Consider the following 27,521-nt stretch of genomic DNA (forward strand, 5'->3'; position numbering starts at 1 on the left):
GCCCTTGGGTGTAAAAAACGCCTCCCAAAGCTGTGGATTATGGACATTGGAAGAGGTGTTACAGCTTCTGGGTTTGGGATCTATTTCCTTCCAAACTAAAGGCTTCGTTTCTTTTTTTAAATTTGGGAAGGCACTGTACAGGCTTATGCTTCTTCCCAAGGTTTGGGCCAGCATCCTTACGAGGCCTCATGTCTGCTCTTCTTCAGGTGCTGTGATAAAAGACTGTGGACCAAAATAGACCTCAACCATTGTAAATCCATCACTCCCCTTATGCTCAGCGGTATCATCAGAAGGCAGCCGGTCACGCTAGATCTGAGCTGGACAAATATATCCAAAAAGCAGCTGAGCTGGCTTATCAGCCGGCTCCCAGGTACGTCCCCCTCAGCGAAGCTTGCCTTTGGCAGACCAGGCAGTCAAGCAGGATGGAGGATGGGAGTGGGCTTAGGGGGTCCAGATGCAGCTGCCTTTTGTGGGTCAGGGGGCTGAGAGATTCGAATGGCCCCCACCCGCCAGCCCTCCAGGGTAGACCAGACTAGGAAATCAAATACTACTTTTATTAAAAGATTATAGTAACAGACACTTGCAAGTCTGAAAGCGCTTCTCCCCTCCCTCCCTTTATCTTCAAGAGAATGAGGGAGGGTCATGTCTGAGACGCTTTCTCAGGGTACCCTTCTGCCCCAGGCTCAGGTTTCTCTTATCTGACTGCAGCTCTCCCTCCCGTTCCTCAAGTTATTCCTTCTGCCCATTATACCACCCAACTGGGTGTTTCAAAGGGCCCCGGAGACCTGGCTCTTTGCTCAGGCCTTTGGCGAGGGGGGTTGAACCCCCCTTTTCTTCTTTGCTCCCATCCGGTTTGGTCATTTCTGCCATCTTTATTTTTTGTTGCTTCCTTGTTTTAAACTGTTTTGAACAATTTGTAAACCACCCAGAGCCGGGCAGCGTATAAATTTAATACATTATTATTATTATAATTAATACTTCCCATGCTCTGGGGCCTGCATTGGGCTTCTGTCCACAAACCTTGCCTTCCTGTGTCATTTTCCCTCTGGTATAGCGGCTGTAACGGCCTACTTGAACAAGAGCTGAAGGAAGCGCAAACTTCTTCTGCGACAGCAAGAGAGCGAGAGACTTTGCCCCGGCCTGGGCTGCAAAATCCCTAAGAACCCTAACCAAATGCCCCTAATTTTGCACCCGTATAAGTGACCCCCCTCCCCCCAAAGCACAGTTAATTAAAAGCCTTGCAGAAAAATTCTGTTTTGACCGTCTTCCAAAGTGCTACAGGGAGTTAGCTTAACTCTGAATAAACCGGGGGCCGTTGGGGGCTAACACGAATGCCCTCCGAGAGAGTTTGGCAGGTCCTTTGTGCTGGTGAGAGCCCACACCACAGGCTCCCCCCAGTTGTCATCCAGTTAGGGCCACTGGGATCACATCTGCTCAGCACTGCGTTCTTCCCTCTGTAGGTCTCCGGGATCTGCATTTGGCTGGATGTTCGTGGATTGCAGTGTCTGCGCTCTGCAGCTCGAGTTGCCCCCTCCTCCGAACTCTGGATAGTCAGTGGGTGGAAGGCCTGAAGGATGCCCAGATGAGAGACCTTTTGTCACCGCCAACTGACAACAGGCCAGGTGCAGCCCCGTTTTTGTCTCCTGCAGCAGGCCCAGGTGTTGGTTTTCTGGAGAGAAACCGGAGTGGAACAACCAGGTTCCCTATATTCAGGGTTCTGTGACGGCCTCAAGAGTGGGGCAAAGGAAATGGGTAGAGGAGGATTGTGGGTGCTCAAGCTCGGGTCTGAGTAACTCAGATTTTTTAAAAAGTATATATATAAATTATCCTACTCCCAGTAATTTTTTAAGAAAAATGAATAGTTCAGGAAAACAGAGAGGATGGGCTTGAACAGTGTTTTTCAAACTTGGCCGCTTTAAGATGCGTGGACTTCAACTCCCAGAATGCTGGCTGGCTGGGGAGTTCTGGGAGTTGAAGTCCACCCATCTTAAAGTGGCCAAGTTTGAAAAACAGCCAAGTCCTTTTTTAGTTTTATTCTCCCCCGTGGTGTTTTTATATAAAAGGCACTTCGTTCTATGGCCTCTGATAAACAGAACGGCCAGATGTGAACCCACAGGGTTGAAAAGGTTGGTCTTGCGCTTTTTCGGCGGTGCCTCCAGGAGTGCGTAGGCGAGCCTGTCGTATCACAGCTTCTGCAACTGAATGATGACCAACTTTGCTGCCCGCTGTTGTTTGCGCAGGCCAGATTGACAACCGGAGCAAGCTACGCAACATCACGGAGCTACGCCTGTCCGGCTTAGATATCACGGACGCTTCCCTGCGCCTGATTATCCGGCACATGCCTCTTCTGGCCAAGCTGAACCTCAGCTACTGCAATCACGTGACGGATCAGTCCATCAACCTGTTAACGGCTGTGGGGACTACCACGCGGGACTCCCTAACCGAGGTTATTTTGAAAGGTAAGCAGTGGGTAAAGCCGTGGGAGATCCAACGGGTAGACAACTTGGAGGGATCTCTGCCCACCGTGACTTATTTGTCCGACTGCAATCCAGCCAGTCCCAGAGGAGAATCCTGCGGGCTCGGCGGAGGGCAGGACAGGGTAGAGAAGCAGCTACTTTTTGATCAGTGATCCCGCGCACCTCACGATGCTTTAATATCCTGCAGCAAGAGTTTGGAGGTTATTTTTATCTGTTGCATTTATATACGGCCAGAATCCAGCTAGTTCTTGGGGCTGCTTGACGTGACTCCCTCAACCCGACCTGCTGTGTTTTGTTTCTAGACTGCAATAAGGTGACGGATCAGTGCCTCTCCTACTTCAAGCGCTGTGGGAGCATTTGCCACATCGACCTGAGGTACTGCAAGCAAGTGAGCAAGGAAGGGTGCGAGCAGTTCATTGCCGAGATGTCTGTGAGCGTTCAGTTCAGCCAAGTGGAAGAGAAACTGCTGCAGAAGCTGAGTTAGTATTTACAAGGACAGATTTGTAAATAGAGGCAAACCAATGGAGGGGGGGAAGGACAGAAGAAATTTTACTTTTTCTCGGAGGTGTGGAACATGTGCCGAGCAAACGGACTGGATTACACAGGGACGTACGGCAGCCAAGTTAGCCATCACCTTCCAGCAGTGGTGGAATTTGGTGCTCTGGTTGGCCGTTTACGTACCTTCCTAGGATTTTCCACGCACCAAGGAGGATGTGAATACGCTGACTCAGGATTGCAGCTGGAGTGCATGTACATTTCTGAAGCATTTTTTGCAGACATCAGAAGCAACATTCATTTTGGGGTTGTTAAGGTGGGCCATACCCTGCATTCCTGCCTTTTGAACTTTTTCTGTTACATCTGACATTATGCAAAACTATTTTTGTACAAATTCCTTTAAAAAGTTATTTATGCAAAGTTCTTGAATGCATTTCAAATGTTTGTTTTGGGTTTCAAATTGCCAAATTATCCTGAAGTGGGAGAGAACTTTTAACTTCTTAAGAGACACGACCAATTGGACAGATATTCCCCAATTTTGAAGGGGTGGGGAAAATAGGTTAATACTTTAAAATGAAAAAGCATGTTTTATATACGGCTTTGTATACTCTAGAAACGCAGTAAAGCATGTTGTGGAAAGGAGGTGTATAGAGGTGTATAGATTAAGGATGAATGTGTCATTAAATTCTCCCTGTGTAAAGTTCATCTTTTCCTTAATTTTGAAGCTTCCAGTTATAGCCAGTAACGTGGAAAAGTATTTAAGACATTTGGATTCTCAAACTTGCTGCACATCTGCAAGTCAAGCAGTTTTCTGGTTTTTAAATGAGTTCTTACAGTTTAACTTGGTTAACTGCTAATTATTTAAAAGAAAACAAAGGGGCAATTCAGTATACATTAAGTGCCATTGTTGTAAAGTGGTGTCTCTCTGACTTTCTTCCTCATGCAGTTTCAACCTCTGTTGAATTTGTATAAATGACTGTACAAAAATAGAGGCTAGCTGGGCATTCCGCTCCTGTTTGTATTATAGATGTTGAATCTTTGTAATATTTCCCGGAAGGCCTCTCGGCTTCCACCACTTGGAGTCGTTCCAAGAGCAAACGCTGACAGTAAAGAGATCCTCTGTTCCGTTGTCATCGGTTATGGCGTTTGTGATCCAGGGGAATCCAGTTGCTTTGTCCCTTGGGTAAAGTAAACTTTTAATAGAAGTTCAACCTTTTGCTACCTGGTGTTGTGATTTTCTTTTCACCAGCTGTAGAAATAGTTCTTAAAAGAAATATCCAATTAACTGCCTAACAACCCCACCTCACAGACCCCTAACCTGAAGCTGTCAAACCTACAAATTTAATATGGCCCTGACACAAAGAAAATTAGGATACCTTAAGTCTCTCTGCTCTGCATCGCTCATTTCTCCGGGCTATTTCACGGTAAGGAGGGAGAGAAAAGCAAACCAAAGCCAATTAATGAAATGTTTATTAAGTCAGCCATTACTCAGAATGTTATGGATATGCTACATTCTCAATTATGCATGTATCCCCTGAACAACTTGATTTTCTACTCGGTATCCTTAGAGATATTTCTAAAAATAAAGCCATAATGTCTTGCTCCCTTCTGAAAAATGTCAACTTTAAGATATGAAAGTCCCCCCCCCCCATTTTCGGAGCCTTTCTGCAAACACTGAAATTCATACTCTGCACCCAAGCTCTAAGACAGCTCCACTTTTCATATACTCTGTGCAAAAGGATTTTGCCTGGCAGGATACAAGTTTTGGTGGCCTTTCACTCCTCCCATGCTCTCTCCCAGTCATTTTAGTATTACAAATCTTCTAGAAGTCACTGCCCTGCAGGCCATGGAGCTTCTGCAAAATGTGTTGCTGAACAGGAAAGACCTCGGCAGAACTGATCTTCCTTCAGGGCCCCAAAAGCAGCGGGTGCTAAATAAGCAAGATCGCAATTCCTGGTAAATGTTCTCAAGGTGAGAAAGAACGTAAACTCAACTATTCAATTTCCCAGTGCTGATTCTGAGGACATTTCTAGGGTCTTAGAACTGAGATACAAACTGGCTCACTTGCTCACTCTCTCTGATGCACACTCCAAAGGGCGGCTTTCAACTGTTTCAATTAAGGCTACTGTATGTCACCAGATATGCACGGGGTGACATTCTGGGTAATTGGCACAAGAACTGCTCTGCCCATCCCCTCAAAAGAATTTCCCCGGCCCATCCACGGCTTGGGATGGTATGTGCTAGGTATCATTCCATCCAAAGAGGAATGTGGGGTATTAAATCCCCCTAGGAAGACACTGCTTCCATCCTGTTGCTCTCTGGGAAGGCAAACCTGCTGCTCCTCCAGCCTTCCTCTGCTTTTGTGCTATTTTTCAGAAGAGAGCAATCTGGAGCATTGGGTTTCCTGCTGCAAGTTTGACTCTACCTGATTCTGCCTTTTTAAAAAAAAAATCCAGTTCACACAGCTCTATCCTTAAGAGGCATCTGACTGCCAAAGCAGAAATACATTGGTCAAGCTCCTAAGCTTCTGGTCAGGATGCTATGAATTAATTGGAACAGAGGCTTTCCAGAGCCTCCCCACGTAACCGTGCTGGTGGTCTGCACCCCGTCTCAGGAGAAAAGGGCAGCGGGAAGCTTCCGGTTCTGGGCTCAACCGCTCATGACTTGAAGACGTGCACAGCCCTGACAACGTACTGGCGGCAGATTGGACACTCGCTCATGCGCTTGCCACATTTGGTGCAAGTGACCATGTGACCACACTCCAGTAGCACGCAGTCAATCACCGCATCCATGCAGATCCTGCAAAGATTGTCATCCTCGTCATTCAGCTGAGGCTTCTCTCCTTCTGCCAAGGAGCAACAGGTACAGTTAGAGAAGGAGCCACAAGCCAATTCACGTTTGCAGACACAGAAGGGTCAGGTTTGCATAAACAGAGCAGGCTTTTTACTTAGGAAAGAAAAGCAAAATTACCGTATATAATCACGGATAAGCTGACCCTTGAACTTTCAACCAAAATGCCATGAAAAATGCATCAACCGCTGATAAGCTGATCCTCAAATTTTTAACCACATCAACAGGTGGGAAACTGCAAACCATTACATCATTTAAAAAACCACGCGATGTTAAGGCTCTTACGAGCTTCAACAAATCTGAGGTCTGGTCTGCAGATAAGCCAAACCTATTTCTTGGGTGTATTTTGGAACCTAAAATTCTTGGTTTATCTACAAGTATATATGATATATTTCCAAGTTTAAAGCACAGCTGGCCCTTACTTGGTTAGGACTGATACTAAATTCTTGCATTTGGCATAAAAAGAGCCCAGAAGAGGAACCCTCGAGAGATTCTTCCCTCCCTCCCGCTAGCAAACACACACAATGGAAGAGAGAAAATCAGAATACTCACGCAGCCTATGATTTGCTTGGTTCTCTCTGTAGAGACGGCTGACTTTTTCTACCAACTCCCATTTTTCACAACATCCCGAATAATTGACAAAGTTACAAGCCAGGATTTCTTTCAGCTGCCGAACGCTCAGCCCTTCAACATCGTCCAGGCTTGAAATATCAGACAGCGAGGCCCTGGCCCGCTTCCTGGACTGCCCTGGAGTCTGAAAGACAGTTATTTTTGATTGGCAAAGGAGCAGGTGAACTCTCAATGTCCAGCCAGCCTGTGGATCCTGTGAACTTGGCCAGGACAGTGGAAAGCAAAGCAACCACTGAGTCCCCTTTTCTCCACCCCCGGAGGGCATCTGCCTTGTGTAGGAGATGCCAGCCAGAAAATGCAACAGGCTGGCCACAATTATGGTCCTGGCATCTCTTTGCAACCCCCTTCCTCAGTGCCAGTTGGTATCAAACACAATTGATAAAAGATCCACTTCTGTGTTTAAGGACCAGATACCCACACAGGCACCCAATTATAACAAGATGGCAATTTGTTTAAAATGTTTTTAAGGCTCGCCTTAAACTGTACAGGAAAACTAACTGAGAAGGGCGTAAACACTTTGGCCTAAATTTCATAGGGTGGCTCATTTCTTACGTCTTGTGCTGCAAGGTCCTCCTCTGCGCCAAGATCTGCCGAGAGCCTCTCGCTTGGCCCCTAAATGCACAAGAAGTTTTACTGCGTTACTCTTGCCCATTCCCTCCCCTTCTGCCCGCTAGAAGATGCAGCTTCTACCTCCCCATCTACCCAGCTGGGAAGCTAGGGTCAGGAAAGATCCAACCCCGCCCCCTCCAGTCACATACCTGTAACTGCACTTCATTTCCTGTATTTTCCTGCCTATTGACAAGGTCTCCCTGAGAGGAGGACACAGATCCAGACAGAGAAACGGGATGGGTAGAAAAACTGGAAGTCTGTGATCGTGTGGAATACAAACTGCTACTGTCCGTATCCTCCTCGGAAGCCAATCCATGATGGCACAGGATTAGGTCTACCAAATCTTCCTTTTCTCGACATGTATCTGTTGGGATGTTCCTAAGGAGCAGGTACTGGCGCAAATCTTTGACTTTCAAACGCATCAGTTGCGGCCGCTGGAATGCCGTGTCCTGCAACAACTGACAGGTGGAGCATCGACGGAGGTTCTCTTGCAAGACTGAACACATGGAACAGAAATCTTTCTTGCATTCACAACACACGTGCTAGAAAAGAGGAGAGAGATGGGGGAAAGAGGAGTTACACACCTCACTATCAGAAGAGTGGCCAACTCAGAAGGAAAAAGAAATAGGGAATATTAAAGACATGCAGTGCTCAACTGTACAGGTCCCCTGAATTCTTAAGTCTAGCCGTTTTTCCTTACTCCGTCTAGAGTCCTGGGCATCTTTCATACGCGTTCAAGCAAGTACCACTGGAAAATGGCCAAGAGGTTCTGCCCTCAAGTTTGAATCAAAAGGTGGACCTGAGGCTTGGTATTTCTCATCTCCAAGCTACAATGGCTTTCTAACTTTCCAATCTCCATTTTATTGTCTTTATACATGATAAATAATACTTGATCCACGAGCAGAGCAGAGTTGAACACTGAAGATTTATCAGCCCTTCTGCCTTCCAAGCACTGAACACTCACCCTTTTCCTGAATACGGAGAAGGAAAGGCCACAAGATTTACAGACTTGGTTCGTTCCTGTTGCTGCCGCAGAGGAATAGACAGTGAAGTCCGTGCTTGGTGCAAATCTAAAGGGGTTTGCTCCACTCCCGAATCCAGGCTGCTGGCCACGAACCGCTCCTGTCCCCATGACTTCATTCAGCAACCCGCAGCAGGAAGCCCACATGGATGTCGCTCCTGCCTGGAAGAAACCAGCAGAAGCTACTTCAGCCTCTGGAGTGCAAGACCTTTCCCAGGCTAGAGGGGCATGCAAATACACCCTTCTGTCTTCATGACATCCTGCTGGTAACATTCCCAGCATGAGAGTCAATCTCTACCCACTTAATCAATGGAGAAGATCCATAACACTGCTGAACAAAGACCCCCTTCCCTGTCAACAAGTTCATGTTAAGTTGCAGAAGGCTCCCATTCTGCATAAAGAATTCTGGAAGAGCTACTCGGTTCTCTTGTTATGGCAATCGCGCCAGATGGCATGCAAGCTGTTTTCAGGTCTAGGTTAAGGGACGACAACAACCGCCCCCCCCATGTGCCTCTCTTGTTTCAGGAGGCAGTGCTCCTATGGCACAAATCAGTGCCTCTTCTTCATTAAGGGAACTCTGTTTTTCCCACCCAAATCCTGCCAAACTCCAGGGTGTCTATGGACCTCTGCCACACTTGTCATTTTCTTCTCTGATTTATCACAAATCATTTAGCCAAGGTAGGAAAATGAAGGAAAGAGCCCGAGGAGATTTGGAGCAGGCTACTAGCACCAGTTACAATATTCCCCATCCAAGCAGCCCAACAGAATCTCCTTGGAAGACTTTTCGGAAAGGGACCAGCCTCTTAGAAAAACTACAGAAATCCAGGGAAAGCAAAAAATGAGCAAGCAGTAATGGTAGACTTAATGGTCCCAGGACCAGGTACGACCTGGTTTCAGGGATCAGCCTGTTCAATAATCAGTGCAGATTTAGATAATTGTTGATGCCAAAAGAGGCTAAAATCCCAACAACCAGGATTGTACTTCACATGTCTTGGCTTTGCCTTGTTTTCTTTTCTTTTTAGCTGGTTTTTGCTCCTTCTTATCTTGTTCCTATTTATCCTATTTTTATTCTGCTCACTATATTGTGAGATGCCCAGAGTCGTTCTGGAGTTGGGTGGCACCAAATCAAATAAATAAAAAAAAATGTCACCTGAATAGTCTGCTGAGAAGCACACCTTCCTCATCAACAAATTCTTAGAAATGTTGTCTTTCAGGTAGTTTAACCAAAAATGTACATGAATACTTACAACATCAGGCTGTTTCTTAGGGAAAAAAACTTAGTAAGCAAAACATACAGCATTTTTTATGGAGTGGAAACTGTTGCCACCTTCTTCTGAAGGACATGCTAAACGTATCATTCCAAAAGCCTTACGCTCCGAGCAGCAACATTGAAAAAGGAAACACATCCTGTAAGTGTTCCATAGGAATGAGAAAGAATTGCAACGGAGTGTAAACTGGCCAGGATTAGAATCTATTTGCGTGACTCAGGGTTATGCTGACAATCCTACCTATAATTCGTGCCCCAAATTAGCACTAAATCTCGGAAAGTGTCTATCTAGAGAGGAGGTAGTTGTCCTAAAAGCTGCCAGAACTTGATACAGCACAGCCTCAACGAAACACAAAGTACAGCAACACCGAGATATTAAAAAAAAAAAAAGTGATTGTGGTCAGTTTTGATCTGGCAGTCGGGCCAGAGGAGGAAAGAGAGGCCATCTAAGAGGCAAAGAATCACCTCTCCCACCCCAAAGCGTTCCCCACCCTGGAACCAACCAGGTGCTTTGGTAGAATAATTTTTCCAGCCACTTTCTTTTTCGTTTCTATCAGCCTGTTTCTAGTCCGCAAGCTGGGCAAGTCACATGCTCCGCTCAAGCATTCTGAACAACCTGAACTCAGGATCACTAAGCAAGCATTGATTTGGAACCTAAGAACTCCATAAATATTTAGCAGTAATGGTGCAGGGTTGGGTTACCCATACCACTTAGTCCCCAAAGTCCTTCGGTCCTCCTCACTTTAGCCAGTTTCATTTTCTCCCTTGAACTCCCATTTCTCTCACAGCCACTCCTGAACCTCATTGACTGCCGTCAAACAGCCAGTTCTTTTTATCTGTTCAGCTCTGTTCAATCCTCCTTGGGAGTGTGCTGTTTCTTCCAAGCATACTTATTTAATAGCCATACTTTCAAACCCCACAGTCAATATCCAGAAAGATTAAATATACAAATCTAAAATCAATCCATAACAATGTATTTTTAAAAAACCTAAAACTACATGAAGACAGCATAAAGGAAGTCTCCAGCTAATCCCAATCAGCCAGAAGTTTTTTTTTTAATCGTCTGTTTACAAAGAGGAACTAGGAAGAAATATATATATGAAATTCCAAGCAAATAATACTCTTTAGGTCTGGGGCTATGGCAGAGAAGACTCTGCTGCTTGTAAATGAGAAGGCAATTCAAGAACTGTGAGTAACAAGTATTACCATCACAACTGTTGCTCCTCTTTCCTTGCTGTGAGCGACTGTGGGAAGGAGGAGATCACATCTAGAAACATTTTTCATTTTTTTCCTTTAACCTTTTATGACTACAGAAGTCCTATCCATGTTTATTCAGAAATAGACCTTTGGCATTCAACAGGATTTATTCTTATGTAAGTGGGAGGATTGCAGCTGAAGATTTATTTAATCAGATGAAGAGTCTTTGTGTATCTGCACGCATAATTTATATATATCTCACACACAAAGTACAAACCTAACGTTTACCTAAGTTTTTGGCGGGATGGTCATGGACTTTGAACTGGCCACTGAAGGATAGTCAATTGTCATGGACCTTGAATTTAGAATCCTGCACTAAGCAGGGAATAGGATTTGATGTCCCTTCTCATTCTAGTTTTCCATACTTTTGCTATGTAGTCTTCCTGGTTTTTTGCAAGGCTATTTGTTAGGCTGTATAGTTATCATATCCACTACACAAATATTCATTAAGCTCCATTCTGCATTATCACCCACAAAATGGCTGGCTAAAAAGAAATTAAAATGGGACACATGGCTCTGGTTCATGATATTTTCTGGTGGAAGGTTGGGTGTTACTTCCAAGAAAATACACCCAGGGCTGGGCTTTGTCATCTTATACACTCTTACTTTCCAATAAACAAACTGCATTCCTGCACATGTTCCTCCAAATGAGCCCACTTGAACACCAGGGGCCTTACCACCGAGGAGAGAAAATAGCAGTGCCAGTTGTTATTCAGCACGCATGGCTCAGGAAGCACACTGTCTTTTGGAAGGAACTCAAGACAAAATTCTTGGAATAATTGACAATAAAGGAAGCTCCACCTAATTTTTTGAGCCCACTTTGGCTTTTTTGCTGGGGATGGGGGAAGAGAAGAGGAAGACCATTTATATCCATAAGGGGTAATCATGCCAACACTGTTCTATCTCCTGCATTTCATTTCCGCCACTGTTCCCAATCCCAATGACAGGTGTTGGGCAAGGATCCGTGTGAGCAAATTTAGGTAGTAGGGTCATTCTGAACGTACTCAACAGGCTTTTTCCTGGTATCCCCAGCACTCTGGAATGCTCTCCCCCATCCCTGACATTTGAATGGCACCTACAATTAACATCTTTTAAGACTCCTGAGGATCTTCCTCATCAGGCAGGAGTTCCCTTCACGAATGGTTTTTATTTTCCTTCCGCCCTTATTTTAAATTGAAGCTCTTTTTTGACTCCTTTAATCCGCTGGGTGCATTTTGTATTTTCACAGCTCCTTGTAAACCGCCCTGAGGCTGGTACTTATGCCAAGCAGTATCCGTGTGCGTGGTTGTCTGCCATCCACCCCCAGCACACAGTCCTTTCCCAAGACTAATCCGGCAGACAGACCTGGCCGCAGGGTGCCGAATTCCTGTTACTCAGAAAAAGGTTCCTCTCGCAGGTGCCCCAAGACGGAGGGCTGTTGCTGCTCAGCCAGGGAGGGGGGCCCGGCTCCAGGTTCAGACATGATAAAATAATAATAATAATAATAATAATAATAATTATTATTATTATTATTATTATTATTATTATTCCCTGGTGCACTGCTTTGGTCTTTCTGGGTCAGGATGGAAGTTTGTGGCCCTGCTTGTAGGTCTGCTTTTAAGCACTGCTGGAATTTATGGGCAAGCCTGAAGGGAAGGCTGTTTTTAGGGCTCTCTGTAAACCTCTCTGAGCTCCTCGGGGAGGGACAGCAGGATAAACAATAATTAATAATAATATTAGTAATAATAGATAATAATACCGGTTATTTATTGCTTAATTAAAGCTCCGCCCCGGATGCTCAGACCTGCCCCTTCACTCGGGGCTCCCGCAGCCCCCCACCTCAATTCCTCTCCCCGTGGGGACACCCGCAGCCCCCCCTTTTTTCTCCTCCTCCTCCTCCCCCCGCTGGTTCACCTTCATGGCCGCTCTGGGGCCTCCTCCTGCCTTCGCCTCGACCGGGACGGGACCGGAAGTGGGGGGAAGGGGCGCCAACGGCCCAACGATCTCCCGCTCGCGCCCCCGGCCCGCGCGTCCGCGCGTCACGGCCACTCGCCTGGGCCCGCGCATGCGCGCGAGCGGCCCCTCCGGCTCCACAACGAGTGGGAGGGGCGAGCCGGGGGATGGGGAGCGGGAAAGTGTCCGCTCGCCTCCCCAACAAACACCTCTCCGCCTTCCCATTGGCTGTCCCTGCGGCCCAATTAGCGCGCGAGCGCCCCGGGCAGCGGCACCAATCGCGGAGGGAGGGAAGGAGGGCGGATCCATTCTGTGGGAATTGGAGGGAGGCGTAAATTGCAGAAGGGATGGCCTTATTAGGTCGCCTTTGGGCAGGGGGAAAAAGGAAGCGTGACGTCACAACATTTCTGAAAAGACTAGAGGGCCTCTTACGTCACACGTCGTTCCATCCTTCCGGGGGGTCATGATTATGACGGAAACTATTGACATTCATTTTATTGGAATTTACAAGACTAAAAATGCCTTTTGGAAATATTGAAAGAAGGTGAAGGAGCGCTAGCAACAACAGAAAAGTGGTCTCTAAATGGAGTTCATTTCTATCTGTTGGGTTCCTCCCCTCAGTTCCATATTCTGCAGCTGATTCCAAATTACAATTATAAATTTATAATATAAACTAGCCCCTAACGTTCCCGTCTTGCAAAAATATTTTAGAAACGCAGCTCTTCTTTAGAAAACAGGAACTTGCCTTCAGTATTTCGGCAAGTCTGTGCATGATCACTCAGAAAAGCAGATCTTGCAGTATAATCATGTCATATGGAGAGAACTAAGCAGAAAGCTTTTCCGCTCAGGAGTTTTGTCTTTTCCCAGCCTAATCCTGCATCTGCAAAACCTAAAGAGATTACACTGCCTTTCCTGGAGAGGTAAGCCATTCTTACTGGGCTATTTTTATCATTAAGTCTTCTTAAATTTACACCAAGGTCATTAACATAGCTATTACGGTTGGTAACATGGCATACAGAGCATTTGCTTAATAGTGCAATTAATAATACCAATAACATCAACATTTAATATTTAAATTTAGCATTTATTGACATGATATGTACTATGCCGGCATTATATATACATTCGTATCAATGTTTTGTACACATAAAGCAAAATATAAGCAATAGGAATGAAGAGTGGGAACTATAAAGGCCATTTGTATCCCTTTATTTTTCTGCAGTCATGAAAAACATCTTTTGTTTAGCTTCCCATGTCCAACACAACCCCAAAGATGCCTTATTTTCCTCCACAAGTAGAATCCACACAACCCAACCTACTTGCTGAATTAACTCGTTTTCTGACTTTGCACAATAACGAACTAGAAACCAACGGGCAGGATTCACACAACACACTCAAGCCATTAAACTAATCCAGGTTACACTAAGCAAGTGCGGCATGGTAGGGGAATGCAGCCGCTGGGTTTGTCAGTGGCCTGGTTAAAAGTGCTGCGTGAACATATCAGAAAAGCTTGCAAGCTTTTCATGTACTCCAATAGGAGAGAATCTCTGTAGCTCAGGGTTGAACTGTGGGAGTCCCTGGCGCTCTCTGAGCTTGAGGGTCGCCTTGCAGATGCTTCATCACACAAGTAGGGAACATCATCAGCAATGAGTGATCAGAATATCAGTGATGAGAACATGATCTATTTTCCTGTACTCCAGAACTCCTCCTCTAGGGAGGGCTGCAAAAAAGGAGATAGAATAAAAACAAGACTAGATGTCTCCAATATAGAATCAGTCGGAAAAGGAAAGGGCGCTATGAGTGTACCTTTGAGAATTAGCTTAATTCACCGCTGCTGGCTTCCGGGGAGGCTGCATAAGATTGCAGCGCTTACATTGCAACGATAGGACAACACTGAGGCTTCCCCCCTAAGTTTTGCAAAACCCATCCTTCTTCAAGCCCAGCGGAACTCTCGGCGTCGCGCCTTTTGTTTCCGCCCCTACCCAGACCGCGACTCCCCTCAGCTTCGCTCTCATTGGCTCAGGCCCGACCCCCCGCGCTTCTTCGGCGTCGGCGATTGGCTGCTCAGGGACCCAGGCGCGGTTGCCCGGGTGATGGCCGCGGTTGCCTACAGCGTGTGCGCTTCCGTATGCGGTCCCCCGTCGCGCCGAGGAAGAAGCCATGGCCAGCGTCCACGAGAGCCTGTATTTCAACCCCATGATGACCAACGGCGTGGTCCACGCCAATGTGTTCGGCATCAAGGATTGGGTCACCCCCTACAAGATGGCGCTGCTGGTGCTGATCAGGGAGCTGGGCCGGACTGGGCCGCATCTCAGCCTGCTCGAAAGGCGGCGTCTCAACCGGCTGCTGCTGCCGCTGTTGCAGGTTCGGGGGTGGAGGGGAAAGGGGGGCGGCCTGCATCGCTTTGGGGCTTTTTTGGTGGCGGGGGGGCACTTTAACAGCTTTTCCTATCTCACTCGGGGCCTTTAAGGTGAAGCAGGGTCTTGAGGTAAGGCAGGATTTCATTTATTCAATAAATAATTTAATTGAAATTATAAACTTAATTTAATTATGCATTTTTAATTTATAAGGCCGCCCAACTCAGTGTGACTCTGGGCGGCAGGCAACAAAAACACACAATAAATCCAAAAGAAGGAAAAAGCCACCTAACAACGAGCAAACCATATATAAATAGAAAATACAAAGGGCTGGAGTGGTGTAGTTTGTTCCTTAAGAAATCATTGGCTAAGTTTGCACAGCATATTAGACTAAATTGTGGTTGTTTGAGTGAATTGAGCACACTCATCCAAAGTTTATGTTATGGTTCCATGTCCTATATAAATCCATGCAATTGGGTTAATTCAGGAAATCATATTTCAGTTAATTGGGTTAATGGATTGTGTGAACACAGGCATTCTAACTGTTGGTGTTGCTTCCTGTTCTTTATTTAGGGTCCTGATATGACACTGTCTCGTTTGATTCAAGGTATTAATGAATGCTGCCCTGAAATAGCAAATTCTGTTCAAACAAGGTGTGTGGTTTTTTTTCTTTTTGCAAATACTAGTTTGTCTTATCTATGTCCCCTCTGTTTTGCTTACCCAAGAAGACTTGTTAGAGGTCTTAAATGTTCTTTGAAGGAGGTAGTTAGGGATTTAATAAATTTCTCTACAGTAAGTTTTAGGTATTTTAAGTGAGAAGGAAGTTTACGTTTTACAAGTTTGAAATGTTAGAAAAGGTTTCTTTGGATGAAAAAGCTTGTTCAGCTTGTGATCTTAATTATATAGATATTTGTAAGAGCTGCTTTGAATGTTCTTTCTAGGTAAAGAGACAAGGTTTAAATCAACTTAAAAAATAATCTGGTAAAAATTCATGGTACTTACATATACTGTACAGAAACACACTCTCTCAAACTTTCTTGCTTTTTAATGATAAAGTAACATCTAAGAATTTGTGCATAAAAACAAAGATAGTTGACCCATTTTTCTGTATTTGAATTTCAGTTTCTGGCCTTGAGGATAAACATGTTCTGTATCCCTTTTTTTGCTTTAGTGCTACAATTTCAATTCTGTTTTCAAAATAATTATTTTCTAACATTCATCTTTTGGGAGGGACTCTAGTTCACATGCTTTGCATATAGAACCAGGTGGCACATTGCATCATCCTCTGTTGGCTTCACTTATAGGATCAAGCTGATGGCAGAAGGAGAATTGAAAGATATGGAACAATTCTTTGATGATCTTTCAGACTCATTCAGTGGAACAGAACCAGAAGTTCACAAAACAAGTGTTGTAGGTAAAAATCTTAGTTACATCACATCTTGAAACTTCACTCCTTGGTTAAATCCTGACTGTCTGAGCTGGTGGTGACCGACAAGGAAATGGATTTTGCAACTGTATGATTTAAATCAATAAAAAAAATGTACCTGGTATGAAGTTACTGAGAAAGGATAAATTACATGTTGGGCTGTATTAGGAAAGGAACATAGCTGCTACTATCTCAATGCCTTCATACAAATTGTGGTGCAACAACAGGGTCGATAGCTTCTGTCAGGAAAAATTACATTATTTAGAGATTTTTAACAAGTAAGGGTGAAATATGATACAACGTTTATGGTATGGAGAAAGTAGGAAAACCTTTATCTCTTACTCATAATACTAGAGGAGCAGATTATGGCTTCTTAACACAATTCAGAAAATCTTACTGTAGTTTAAAACACTTGCTAACATTTTTCACAGTTATATTTTTAAATAACAAATGGCTGCAGCGTCCTGCTGCATAATACATAAAAGGTGGTCATGCACAACTTGGAAATGGCGGAAGAGGAATTCCTCAACCTCCTCTGTGATTTACACAATAGTTTTTCTTCAGTAAAACAAACCTGGCTTAGTTTGACATCCTTCATTTCTGTAGATTTGCAAAAATCGAAAAACTTTTGAAGCAGATATTCCTTGTGCTAAGTTTTTGCCATTTGTTTTCTTTGGGGAAATGGCTCCCTTTAGTGGTGGGAGTGGGTATTACAAGACCTGGGGGAGTCTTTGAATGTACTGCAGTGTAATCCCTCCGGAACTAACAAGGCAGGAGAAGGCCCACGTCCACAATAACAGTCCCCTTATTCTCTCTGTAGGCTTGTTTCTGCGTCACATGATCCTGGCCTATAATAAACTCTCCTTCAGCCAAGTGTACAAGCTTTACACAGCTCTCCAGCAGTACTTCCAGAATGATGAAAAGAAAAGCAGGGGCGATGAGAGTGAAATGGAGCTGACACGTTGTGGGGAACCGGATGAGGAGATGGAGAAAGAAGAACTTGATGGTCCACTCGGGTTATTATTCATTTCCATGAAATCTGTAGGCCGCCCCAATCTGTGAGGACCCTAAGCAGCTTATTACACGATAAGACAATACTATATGTGATCTAAAAAGCCCAAAGTCTGGAGAATCCAACAACCATCGAATAATCCAAAACACACACAAGGAGTCTGTCATCCTCTATAACCCAAAACTGAGGGATGAGCCAGGTTTTTAGAGCTCATTTAAATAAGGGAAGGGTGGGAGCCATACAAACTGCTAAAATTAAATATGTCTCGGTTTAGGCTGCTGGCTGGTTTAAGAGTAAAACCCAGGATTGATCCCAAGATTTCCTGATTTGTATGTGGCCAATTGAAACTCTTGGGTAAACTTCACAGAAAGTTAGTTCTGAAATTGTTCTGTTGTCTAGTTTGGCAGGGGGGACCTATAATTGTGTAACATGTATAGTTGCTGTAACTTTATCTGGGCCTAGCAAAACAGCTTGCAGGTTCTCCGAGCACCTTAGTTAATGAAGAATTTGGTTAGAATGGGAAAGCTGGCGTCCTCTCGTGTGACATCTGGAGAGCTTCTGCACTGTCCCTGCCCCCCCCCCCCCTTTGAACCAAGCTGCTGCCTTTGCTGCTTCTGTGCCTTGTAAGTTTCTGTTGAATTTCATGATGGGTTCTTTCTTTGAAGGGAGGAAGAGATCTCCTGCAACGGCCCACTCTCACAGAAGCAAGCAGAATACTTTCTCTCCCAACAGGTATGTTAACTGCTAAGCTCAAGGGAGACTGAGTATTTTGGTGCAGGGTTCCTCAACCTTGGCAACTTTAAGACGGGTGGACTTCAACTCCCAAAATCCCCCAGCCAGCTGGGAATTCTGGGAGTTGAAGTCCACCCGTCTTAAAGTTGCCAAGGTTGAGGAACCCTGTTTTGGTGTATTCTACTCCTCACAATGCTCCCACTATCACACCCTAAGATGTGGGAAAGTGAACAGTGGTATGTGGAAGATATTCTGCAGCTTGAGGACTAAATAGGGGAACAGGAAACCAAGCCATCCTCTGGATATGTCTGCAACTCCAAGGGGCAAAGTGTTTTATTTAACACATTTCCTATTATCTCCATGAAAGAGTATCTGTAGTTGATTGCACAAATATATACATAGCAAAGAAGCATATCATAACGTAAAGTGTAGATGTACTGGATTATAGTGGGCATTCCAGAACTGGGGAGCCACCAGGGAATTCCTGTCATCTTAAGCCATTGTGAGGCATCAGATCCCAGCTCTGCTGAGGATGGGTCTGCGCTGACTTCTGCAGCTTTTCATCTCGTAAACAAATTAGCAGTAGCCTCTTCCTCATTCTTTTAGCATAATAATGCAGAGCTTTGGCTAAATCTGTATTAGTTTGCAAACATCCTCTCAGTCCATCTTTCTTCCCCATGTGGAGAGTTCTGTTGCTGTGTTGATTAAAAAATGCTTAATTTTTATTGCTTCTGTAAATGTACATCTCTTATCAGAAATGAAAGGTTCTTTTTAAAAATTTAATCCTAGGCATCTTTGTTGAAAAATGATGAGACCAAAGCACTTTCTCCGGCATCTTTACAAAAGGAGCTGAACAACTTGTTAAAATTTAACCCAGATTTTGCTGAAGCGGTAGGTGTGGATTAATTTGTTTTCTTTGCTCCCGTTCTGTCGAGAATGTCACATTGCAGTGGGCTAAGCAACTGGACGGAAATCTCTGCGCCCATTAGTAGGGAGGCAAGGCAGACCAAAGAACTGCCATCTGGTGTCCTGATCCAGAAAAAAGTTGGGGCAAGTAGAAGGAGGTCTAGAAGCAGCAGGAATCTAGAGAGGCTGGTAGTGGAGATCCTGAAAAGAGAAGAGTCAGGAATCAGAGGAGGTGCTGGCCTATTGGAAGAAGCAAGTATCCAAAAGATAGAAGGATAAAAAGTAAATATTAGCTGGGGGTGACCCTGCTGGGAAAGAAGATGCATAGAAAATCACAGGTTGGAAAGACCTTGGAGACTTACTAGTCCAGTGTCTACAGAGCTGAGAAGGGGAGGAAGGTTGAAAGTCTTTTATTGAAGAAAGTGGTTGCCAAGTGGCTTAAATGCCCACTGAAATAGTGCGTATAAAGGCTGGGCTTATGCCACATGCTGAACCATAACATGCTTGGTTTGGTTTAGGCTTAGCATGATTTGTAAACCATGGGCTGTGACTGAATGTAATGTGTGAACCCAAGCAATTATGGGTTATCCAATCAACTTGTGGCTAAGGAAACAATGATTTAGCACAGTGGGTGAAGCCAGCATCCTCGGATACAGCTCTGGCAGTTTACGCATCCTTGGTTTGTTGTTTCCAGCATTATCTAAGCTACTTAAACAGCCTTCGAGTCCAAGATGTCTTCAGCTCAACACATAGCCTCCTTCACTACTTTGACCGCTTGATTCTCACTGGGGCAGAAAGCAAAAGTAATGGTGATGAAGGTTACGGGCGAAGCCTGAGATATGCCGCTCTTAACTTGGCTGCGCTGCACTGCCGATTTGGTCACTAGTGAGTTGTTTTTATCTAGTTGCAGAAGCTGGCACGGGACCCCTTTTTTCCCTTACTCTCCTATCCTCCCAGCCGTGGGTTTGGATCTGGATCAGATATTTCTAATATCCCTTAACAAGCAAAATTAACAGAAATGGCAAAGCGTTCTCACTTTTGCCCCTCTGCCCTGTGGAAACTGAATTTCTACTCCCACCCCAAAGAAAACTCGGCTGAGTTGCATCTCCTCAGTGCAGTGTTTCTCAACCTTGGCAACTTTAAGATGGGGGGACTTCAACTCCCAGAATTCCCCAGCCAGCCATGCTGGCTGGGGAATTCTGGGAGTTGAAGTCCGCCCATCTCAAAGTTGCCAAGGTTGAGAAACACTGCCTTAGTGGGTGGTTCCACTCTAACAGACCCTTAACTGGCTGTGTTTCCTCTCTGATTGTAGCCACCAGGCTGAGCTAGCCTTGCAGGAAGCCATCCGGATTGCCCAGGAATCTAACGATCATGTCTGCCTGCAGCACTGTTTGGTAAGCTGGCGGAGACTTCGTAGCAGAAGGACTAAGATCCTTCTCAGCACCGTTCTGTTCCAGTGCTTTGAGTCTAGATTGCAGCTGCCATGAGCCTGAGGATCACGTAGGCCAAATGTGCAAGTTTTGATCTAGCTTTAAAAAGAAAAAAGTTTCTTGGAATCGTTTCTTTTTTAGCTATAGCAAGTCTGACAACATGCAAGGATGCTTCTGCTGAATCTGGAATTCCTAACACGGGGCAGATCCCGGGGTGTCCATGGAGACCAGAAGTCCCCTAGGCACCTCCCTTTGTGCCTCCTGTCCTTATTAAATAAAACGAAACAGGAAGGCAAAGTACTGGCCTCTACCATGGTCTTTATTTGCAGCAATGCCTTTGGGCTCCATGGAGGCATGGAATGGTAAAGAGTATCTTGGGGGCTTCTGGAAACAGGAATCTTGTGACTGGCTCTGCCCACCGTGGCAGCACTGTGTGACTAGGAAGTCTTCTGGGACAGACGTTTTGTGAGAGCACCACCTCATGCTCTCCAAATTCCAGATCTGATCCCCCGAGAAAACATTGCCTGCCTCAGCCCTGGTGCCTTGAGCAAAGAAACGAACAGCAAAAGTCTGTGTGTGTCCACTGTGAAGCAAGAGTTGGATAGGGACTTATTCCCACGTAAGTGTGTCTAGGCTAGTCCCACCTTTGCCTTCAGAGTTGTATTGAGTTTTCTGAGCATACCTGGTTTTCTTATTGAAAATAAGTTAGCCATCTCCTTTTTAACAGGGCTTTGCATGGCAGAGAGTAGGAATCCACAAGTCATAGGAATTGCTGGCCTGAATTGGGTACTGTTCATTTCCTTGTGAAAGCACCCACATCAACCGCTGCTAAGCGGTATGACTTTCGTTTTCAGAACTCATTGATCTGCAGCCTTCGTACGTCCATTCTTAACGCGAGGTGAATTTTGCTTCCATGTAGGTCCTGGAGGGCTTTATAAAAGAGGCTCTTCTGTGGTTTTCCTTGTACAGCTGTGAGCAGAAGTAACTCCTCAGTACTCAGTAGCAATTCTGTTGTCTCCTGTCACTTTTTCACCAGAGCTGGCTGCACATCTTGGAACAGAAAAGATCAGATAGCTGCATACTCCTAGAACACTCTGTGAAAAAAGCTGTGTATTTTGGATTACCAGTATGTGTCAATTTCTTGGTCAATTTTTTTCTTTTTTAAAAAAGTCACTTTTCCCCTACTTGTCTCTTGTTTCTCTTGGTGGGTTAGTAACAACTTCCTCTTTTAAAACACCCTCTTTCTGCTTTCCTAGTATTTAGCTTCCCTGGGGATCCAGTCCTTGGTTCAGCAAAGAGCTTTGGCGGGGAAGGCAGCCAACAAGCTAATGGATGCTCTGAAGGACTCAGACCTCTTACACTGGAAACACAGCTTGTCCGAACTTATTGATATTAGCATCGCCCAGAAGACGGCCATTTGGAGGTTGTATGGGCGCAGGTATGTCCAGCATTGGTCAGTGCCGAAGGGCTGAGTGTGCGTAGGAATTTTTTGGAAGCTCAGAAAATCTGCCGATGTGAAATTGTCAGGAAGCCAAATTCGGGGTTATTAATTAAATTCGTCCTAATTAAAATTAAGAGTGCGAAAGTACATCTTGAGGCATTCACTGTAATCTAGCAAATCAGAGGAGCTGAAAAAGACCTAGCAGGGCTGGAACACCTTCCCACTGACCTGCAAACAAAGAAAAAAGTACAGAATAAATTGCACCCATTTACATAATGGCTACCGCAAGATTGAGCTCTTGAATGGCACAGATCTTTTTTCAAGGTACTGAGAGCATCTGTTCAGAATGGAATAAAAAGAATGGGCCAGAGGCCAAGCCTGTTGTTTGGTGCCCATCGGTAGCCTGCTTCTTTTTCTTGCCGTAGCACAATGGCACTCCAGCAGGCCCAGATGCTCTTAAGCATGAACAGCCTAGAGGCCGTGAATGTGGGCGTTCAGCAGAACAACACCGAGTCCTTTGCCGTGGTGCTGTGCCACTTGGCTGAGTTGCATGCAGAGCAGGTGGGTGGTACGTTTTGGTGTGCTGCGATTCCACGCGATCATCTCGCTTTATACTTGTGGTAGTCCTGGCATGCTCCTTCTGTCAGGCTGAAGAAGACAGTCGCTTGTCTGGGAAATAATCTTGAGTCCCACCCCATCTGTCTCATCCTGATAGACCCCCGCTCTCCCAGCAACCCTGCTGCTGTACCCACCACTCAGTCATTCTAGAGACTGAATAGAGCCTGCATAGAAAATGTTCCAGGCCAAAAGTCATTGGAGCTCTTGGTCTCCTCTGGGAAGAAACAGGTTTGCAAATGCAAATAGCAAACCAGGGGGAGGTCTCCTCTTCAAGGCAGGTAGCGTATTTCTGGTGTTTTCTGGCTGTGGGTCACTTGTGGGTCACATCTCACATTTCAGTGCTCCTTCCATTGACTGCAACTTGTTTCCAGCCACACACATACATGTATTATGCCCCATGTATTATCCTTGGAAACGTTTCCCCTGTGGAAAATATTCCACTTCTCTGGTGTTTGTACCACTTCTCCTTGGGCGAAGCTGTTTCTGTGCCCATTTCTGCATCTGACAAAGTGATATATGGCACCCTAAAACAGAGCAACATCTTAAAAGAGAATGAGACTTTTGAAAGTATTTAAAGCAGCCTTTTTTCAGGTGTTAGTATTTTATTGTAAGCCACCTAGAGCCACTAACTAACTAGCTAGCTAGCTAGCTAGCTACATTGAATGAATGAATGAATGAATGAATGAATGAATGAATGAATGAACGCACGCACGCACGCACTTTCTCTTACTGTATAGTTTTTGTTTTTGAGACTAGGGCATGAAGGCCTCTTAGCTTGAGTGCCAGTTTCTATTCTGTTCATTCCAATTTCCCTTTTTCTACATCAGGGTTATTTCACAGCCGCCTCTGAGATACTGAAGCATCTTAAAGAGAGATTTCCCATCAACAGTCAGCATGCCCAGGTGAGTTTCAGCAGTAAACTCTGGGAGCAGGTGCTTTCTGACCATTATTTCTTTATGTGTTTGCTTGCAAAATCCTGTAAACATGCTAATTCAAAGCTGAATTATTAACCATGTGCTGGCTGTTTGTTTCCAGAAGTACTTCTGAATGGCGCCAGGTCTGGATTTCTCTCTTCCCATAAAAAAGATAATGTTGAAGGGAGGCATAGCAGCCTTTAAAAAGTCAAGTCTGAAGACAAACAATATTAATGTGTTGATGTATAAACCAGGCTGTTGTAACCTGCTACTTTCTGGATGCGTCAGACTGCAAATCTCATAATCCCAAGGCACATTGGTCCATTGCAGAAATTGGGAACGATGGAAACTGGAGTCCTGACACATCTGGGGTGCCATATATATTGGGGCAAGCTGGGTATACAACAATACGTGATGGATGTGCAAGCTTCACAAATACGTAAGAATCCAGTTCTTTCTAAGTCTAGACTCCTGTCCAATCCTCTTCCGCAGCTCTGGATGTTGTTTGATCAGAAAATCCAGTTTGATCGAGCCATGAACGATGGCAGGTATCACGTTGCCGACTCGCTGGTGTCTGGAATTACTGCTCTGAACAGCTGCGAGGGGGTTTACAGGTGAGAGATCACCAAATGGCAAAAAAAAAAGGGGGGGGGGTGCTTTTGATGCCTCATTGCAACAGGATTAAAATGTGTCTGGGATAAAAGTGCTGCATTGTTTTGCATGGAGCTGTTCCTAATATACAGTACAGAGATGCGTCCTATAGCTGATATATAGTTAAAATGTTCAGCTAGGATCCAGGTTCAGATCCCCTAATTAGTCACAGAGTAACTGAATGACCTTGGCCTAGTCAGTCTTTCTAGCTCCAACCTACCACACAAGGCTGTTGTGAGGATAAAGTAAAGGGAGACCCTATCCACTACCTTGAGCTCTCAGAAACAAGTCAAAATAAAAATGCAATCATAAACGGACCAAAAGTGAAAACAATTTTGTAACGTTCTACCTCCTGAATTGTGGAACGCCTCCTCCATTTCTTGCTTGCGTGCAGACTGATTTTCTCTTGGGTGGGGGCGTTCATCAAGTCCCTGGGGGCTTGAACAAGATGGCACATTGACTGGGCAGTTAATACCTTTTCTGCGTGTCTCCATTGCGGTTTTGTCTTTTAGGAAAACTACTTTGCTTAAAGCACAGAATCAAATGTCCAAGGCACACAAACTTCTTGAGAAGCTCTTGATCCACTGCCGTAAAATAAAGAATACGGAGATGGTGATCAGGTAAGGCGCTGGGCGATTGTTTCCTTCAAAGGGTGGCATTTTTTGGGTTGTCTTCTAAGATGGGTGTGGAGGAAGAGTCCAGTCTTTCTGGCTCTCCTTGTGCTTTCTTCAATGCTTGAGGATAGTAGAGAAGGGCGAAACGTTTGCACGAGGGTTGCGTTGATTCCAGAGTGGTGAAAACGGAGACACCTTGCACAAATCTTTGCACGAAGCAGAAGAGTTGATACCCTTTAAAGTTTTGAAAGCCTTGCTATCCAACGGGAGCATGCTGTGCCACAGAGGGCTGCTTCATCTCTGCTTCCACCTGTGGTCAGACACCAGAGGATGTGCTCACTTCACTATTTCTCAACCTTGGCAACTTTAGGATGTGTGGATGTCAGCTCCCATGCTGGCTGGGGAATTCTGGGAGCTGAAGTCCACACGTCCTAAAGTTGCCAAGGTTGGGAAACACTGGCTTGCTTATTTATTTATAACTCATATTTGTAAGGCCACCCGACTCCAGACAACACCGGGGCGGCCAACCACAAAAAAACCAAGTATGTAAACAATGATTCCAAGAACGTGCAGTGGTTAACCTGAACCTCAAGAGGCAGTGCTTAAAAGGATCCTGGGGACAAAGAGGGATGAGGAGCGAGCTGTTTGTTTCTAGGACTTTTAATTCCTTTCCTCAGCTGTATGTTCTCCCATCTCTTGGGGTTTAGCGTACTGCTGTCCACCGCCGAGCTGTACTGGCAGTCTCTGTGCCACACGATCGCTTTGCCCATCCTGCTTCAGGCCCTGGCCCTGGCCCGGGAATACCGTCTCCAGTATCTGGCTTCGGAAACCATTCTCAATTTGGCTTTTGCCCAGGTACAGCTTTGCTCCTTTTTCAGTTTCTCGGTCTGCCATAAGAGGACAGAACCCTTTCTACAAAGCTGACAGCCCGCCCCCACAAACACCCCCATGGATTGGGTGAAACTGGTTGTATACTGAGTAAACTGCAACTGGCTGGCATCACATAATGCTAAACCATAAACCATGCTTTATAAACTACAAATAAACCCCACTTTGGTTTCATGCAGTATTTACTGTCAGTTGCATACTGGCACACAGCGTGTGGTCCCCCCGCCACCTGCATGGTCAAATCCTTGTAGAATAGGTTGGTCCCATGGGAGCTGGCTAGCCCAGAGATAGAATTGAGGAAGTGACCATCTTGCAACACAATTGCCTTCGTGTTTTCTTCCTTTCCAGCTAATCCTTGGGATTCCCGAACAAGCTCTGAGCATCCTACATATGGCCATAGAGCCCATCCTGGCACATGGGGCTGTGTTGGACAAAGGAGCTGCCATGTTTTTGGTTGCCAAGTGCCAGGTTGCTTCTGCAGCCTCTTATGCCCCCCCAAAGAAGGCCGAAGGTAGTTCTCCACACTGTAAATCTCCTTAGAATTCTGGAAACTCTCAGTGCGACATCGCAGTTGCTATAAACAATAAATGGCAGACTTAAACAGGAGTTTCCTCTGATGTGGCTCCCTGACAGCAGGTATTCAGAGCACCCCGCCTGTGGTTTCAGAAAGAGCAAACAGTCATCAAGATGAGTAGCTGTTGCCAACCCCTCCCTGAATTTCCCTATCCCCCCCCCCTTTTTTTGTGCCTTCAAGTCAGTGTTGACTCCTAGCAACTGCCTGGACTAGTCCCTGCAGTTTTCTTGGCAGTTTTTCAGAAGTGGTTTGCCATTGCCTCCTTCCTAGGGCTGAGGGGGAGGGACTGGGCCAAGATCACCCAACTGGCTTTGTGTCTAAAGTAAGACTAGAACTCACAGTCTTCCGGTTTCTAGCCTGGTGCCTTTAACCACTACATCAAACTGGCTCTCGTTCCCCTTTTAATATTCTCTAACTTGGAAGCCATCGCCCTTTCTGATGGCTGCAAATGCAGTTACATGCTGTGCAAAAGAAGTCCTCCCTCTCTCTGCAGTTATCTTCCGTAGAGGAGCCTGCATGCTAACGTCGTGAGAGAGGGTTCTTTTTTAGTGCAAAATCCCACAGTCTTTGGCTGGGTGGTGGGTATCTGCTGAAATATGCATTTTGAAAGGGGAAGGATCTTGTTTAAAAACTCTGATTCCCGCCCCCCCCCCGCCTTTTTCTCCAGCTCTGGAAGCAGCTATCCTGAACCTGAATGAAGCAAAAACCTATTTTGCGAAAGTGGACTGTAAAGAACAACTCCGGGACGTCCTTTATCTGCAAGCCAGGCTCTTCCACAGCCTGGGTAAGACCCAAGAGAGAAACCAATGTGCCATGCTCTTCCGGCAGCTTCATCAGGAATTCCCTGCCCGTGGGGTCCCCCTGATCAGTACTTTTAAATGAGGCCTCTGAGCAGAGGGATCCAGTCCTTTGAGAAGGCCACCCGAGCCACTGAAAAGGAATGAGATCTGCACAAGAGCCCCTGTTCAGGAGCTCTGCAGTTCCTCCTCTCTTCCTCCTCTCGTTTTCATGTGTCTCTTACTCTGTGTAACGTTCAGTCTCTGGAAATACCAATAAATTAGTGTGTGGGTGCCTAGAGGTGTGTGTGTTCTGGGAGGGGGGGAAGGGGCATGTGGTCAGTTTCAGATGCCCTTGACACTTGATTGGTCTTTTTGCTGATTGAGGCAAACTGACCCATCCTGGTTGAAGTCAGCTTCGCTGGCACAAAAGACACAACGTGCCGCAGACTCACAGGCAGTCTTTGCCAATCGCGAACCATTGTATGGAAATGCAGGCCTTTTGTGTCCATTAGAACTTCCCCTTTTATAAGCTGGTACCGTTTGCTCATTAGTTTGGGGTTGATCAACTTTGAAACAACACCTTGTTTGAAGCAGGAGGATGTACAGGCGGTGGAAAAGCAAACACCTAAGTTGCTGTAGTC

The 27,521-nt window shown here is 45.4% G+C and overlaps 3 protein-coding genes across 14 annotated transcripts in view; 2 read left to right on the plus strand and 1 right to left on the minus strand.

The window, feature by feature from the left end:
* Nucleotides 1-4,621, plus strand: part of KDM2B (lysine demethylase 2B) — a 39,902-nt gene extending 35,281 nt beyond the window's left edge. For all 9 annotated transcript variants that reach the window (XM_088135192.1, XM_088135195.1, XM_088135193.1 and 6 more), the window contains 4 exons: nucleotides 207-370; nucleotides 1,461-1,622; nucleotides 2,241-2,459; nucleotides 2,780-4,621. In XM_088135192.1, coding sequence (XP_087991318.1) covers nucleotides 207-370; nucleotides 1,461-1,622; nucleotides 2,241-2,459; nucleotides 2,780-2,961 — 727 coding nt within the window. In that variant the 3' untranslated portion in view covers nucleotides 2,962-4,621. The remainder of the gene's footprint in view (nucleotides 1-206; nucleotides 371-1,460; nucleotides 1,623-2,240; nucleotides 2,460-2,779) is intronic.
* RNF34 (ring finger protein 34) lies at nucleotides 4,425-12,709 on the minus strand. Of its 3 annotated transcripts, none has more exons than XM_025169876.2 (6): nucleotides 12,500-12,709; nucleotides 8,026-8,244; nucleotides 7,211-7,603; nucleotides 7,005-7,064; nucleotides 6,375-6,576; nucleotides 4,425-5,814 (listed from the first exon to the last, which is right to left on the minus strand). In XM_025169876.2, the coding sequence occupies exons 1-6, from the start codon at nucleotides 12,650-12,652 to the stop codon at nucleotides 5,630-5,632; spliced, it is 1,212 nt and encodes a 403-aa protein (XP_025025644.1). In that variant the 5' UTR covers nucleotides 12,653-12,709; the 3' UTR covers nucleotides 4,425-5,629. The 3 variants fall into 3 exon arrangements, with proteins under 3 accessions (XP_025025644.1, XP_087991326.1, XP_007433322.2); XM_088135200.1 differs by having other exon boundaries at nucleotides 4,425-5,817; nucleotides 8,026-8,240; nucleotides 12,500-12,706; XM_007433260.4 differs by having other exon boundaries at nucleotides 4,425-5,817; nucleotides 12,500-12,704.
* Nucleotides 12,710-14,604: 1,895 nt separating this feature from the next.
* Nucleotides 14,605-27,176, plus strand: ANAPC5 (anaphase promoting complex subunit 5). Of its 2 annotated transcripts, none has more exons than XM_007433262.4 (17): nucleotides 14,605-14,902; nucleotides 15,469-15,548; nucleotides 16,200-16,309; nucleotides 17,142-17,379; nucleotides 17,999-18,065; nucleotides 18,855-18,956; nucleotides 19,666-19,856; nucleotides 20,284-20,365; nucleotides 21,438-21,527; nucleotides 21,658-21,839; nucleotides 22,268-22,403; nucleotides 23,288-23,362; nucleotides 23,867-23,988; nucleotides 24,538-24,645; nucleotides 25,347-25,494; nucleotides 25,876-26,038; nucleotides 26,769-27,176. In XM_007433262.4, exons 1-17 carry the CDS (start codon nucleotides 14,699-14,701, stop codon nucleotides 26,981-26,983), a joined length of 2,313 nt encoding a protein of 770 aa, XP_007433324.1. In that variant the 5' UTR covers nucleotides 14,605-14,698; the 3' UTR covers nucleotides 26,984-27,176. The 2 variants fall into 2 exon arrangements, with proteins under 2 accessions (XP_007433324.1, XP_007433325.1); XM_007433263.4 differs by having other exon boundaries at nucleotides 14,606-14,902; nucleotides 17,142-17,337.
* Nucleotides 27,177-27,521: the final 345 nt, after the last annotated feature.

Source organism: Python bivittatus, unplaced genomic scaffold (assembly GCF_059951505.1).
Source record: "Python bivittatus isolate LINGU-HERP-01145 unplaced genomic scaffold, Pbiv_v1 ctg000100_np1212, whole genome shotgun sequence".
Taxonomy (NCBI): Eukaryota; Metazoa; Chordata; class Lepidosauria; order Squamata; family Pythonidae; genus Python; species Python bivittatus.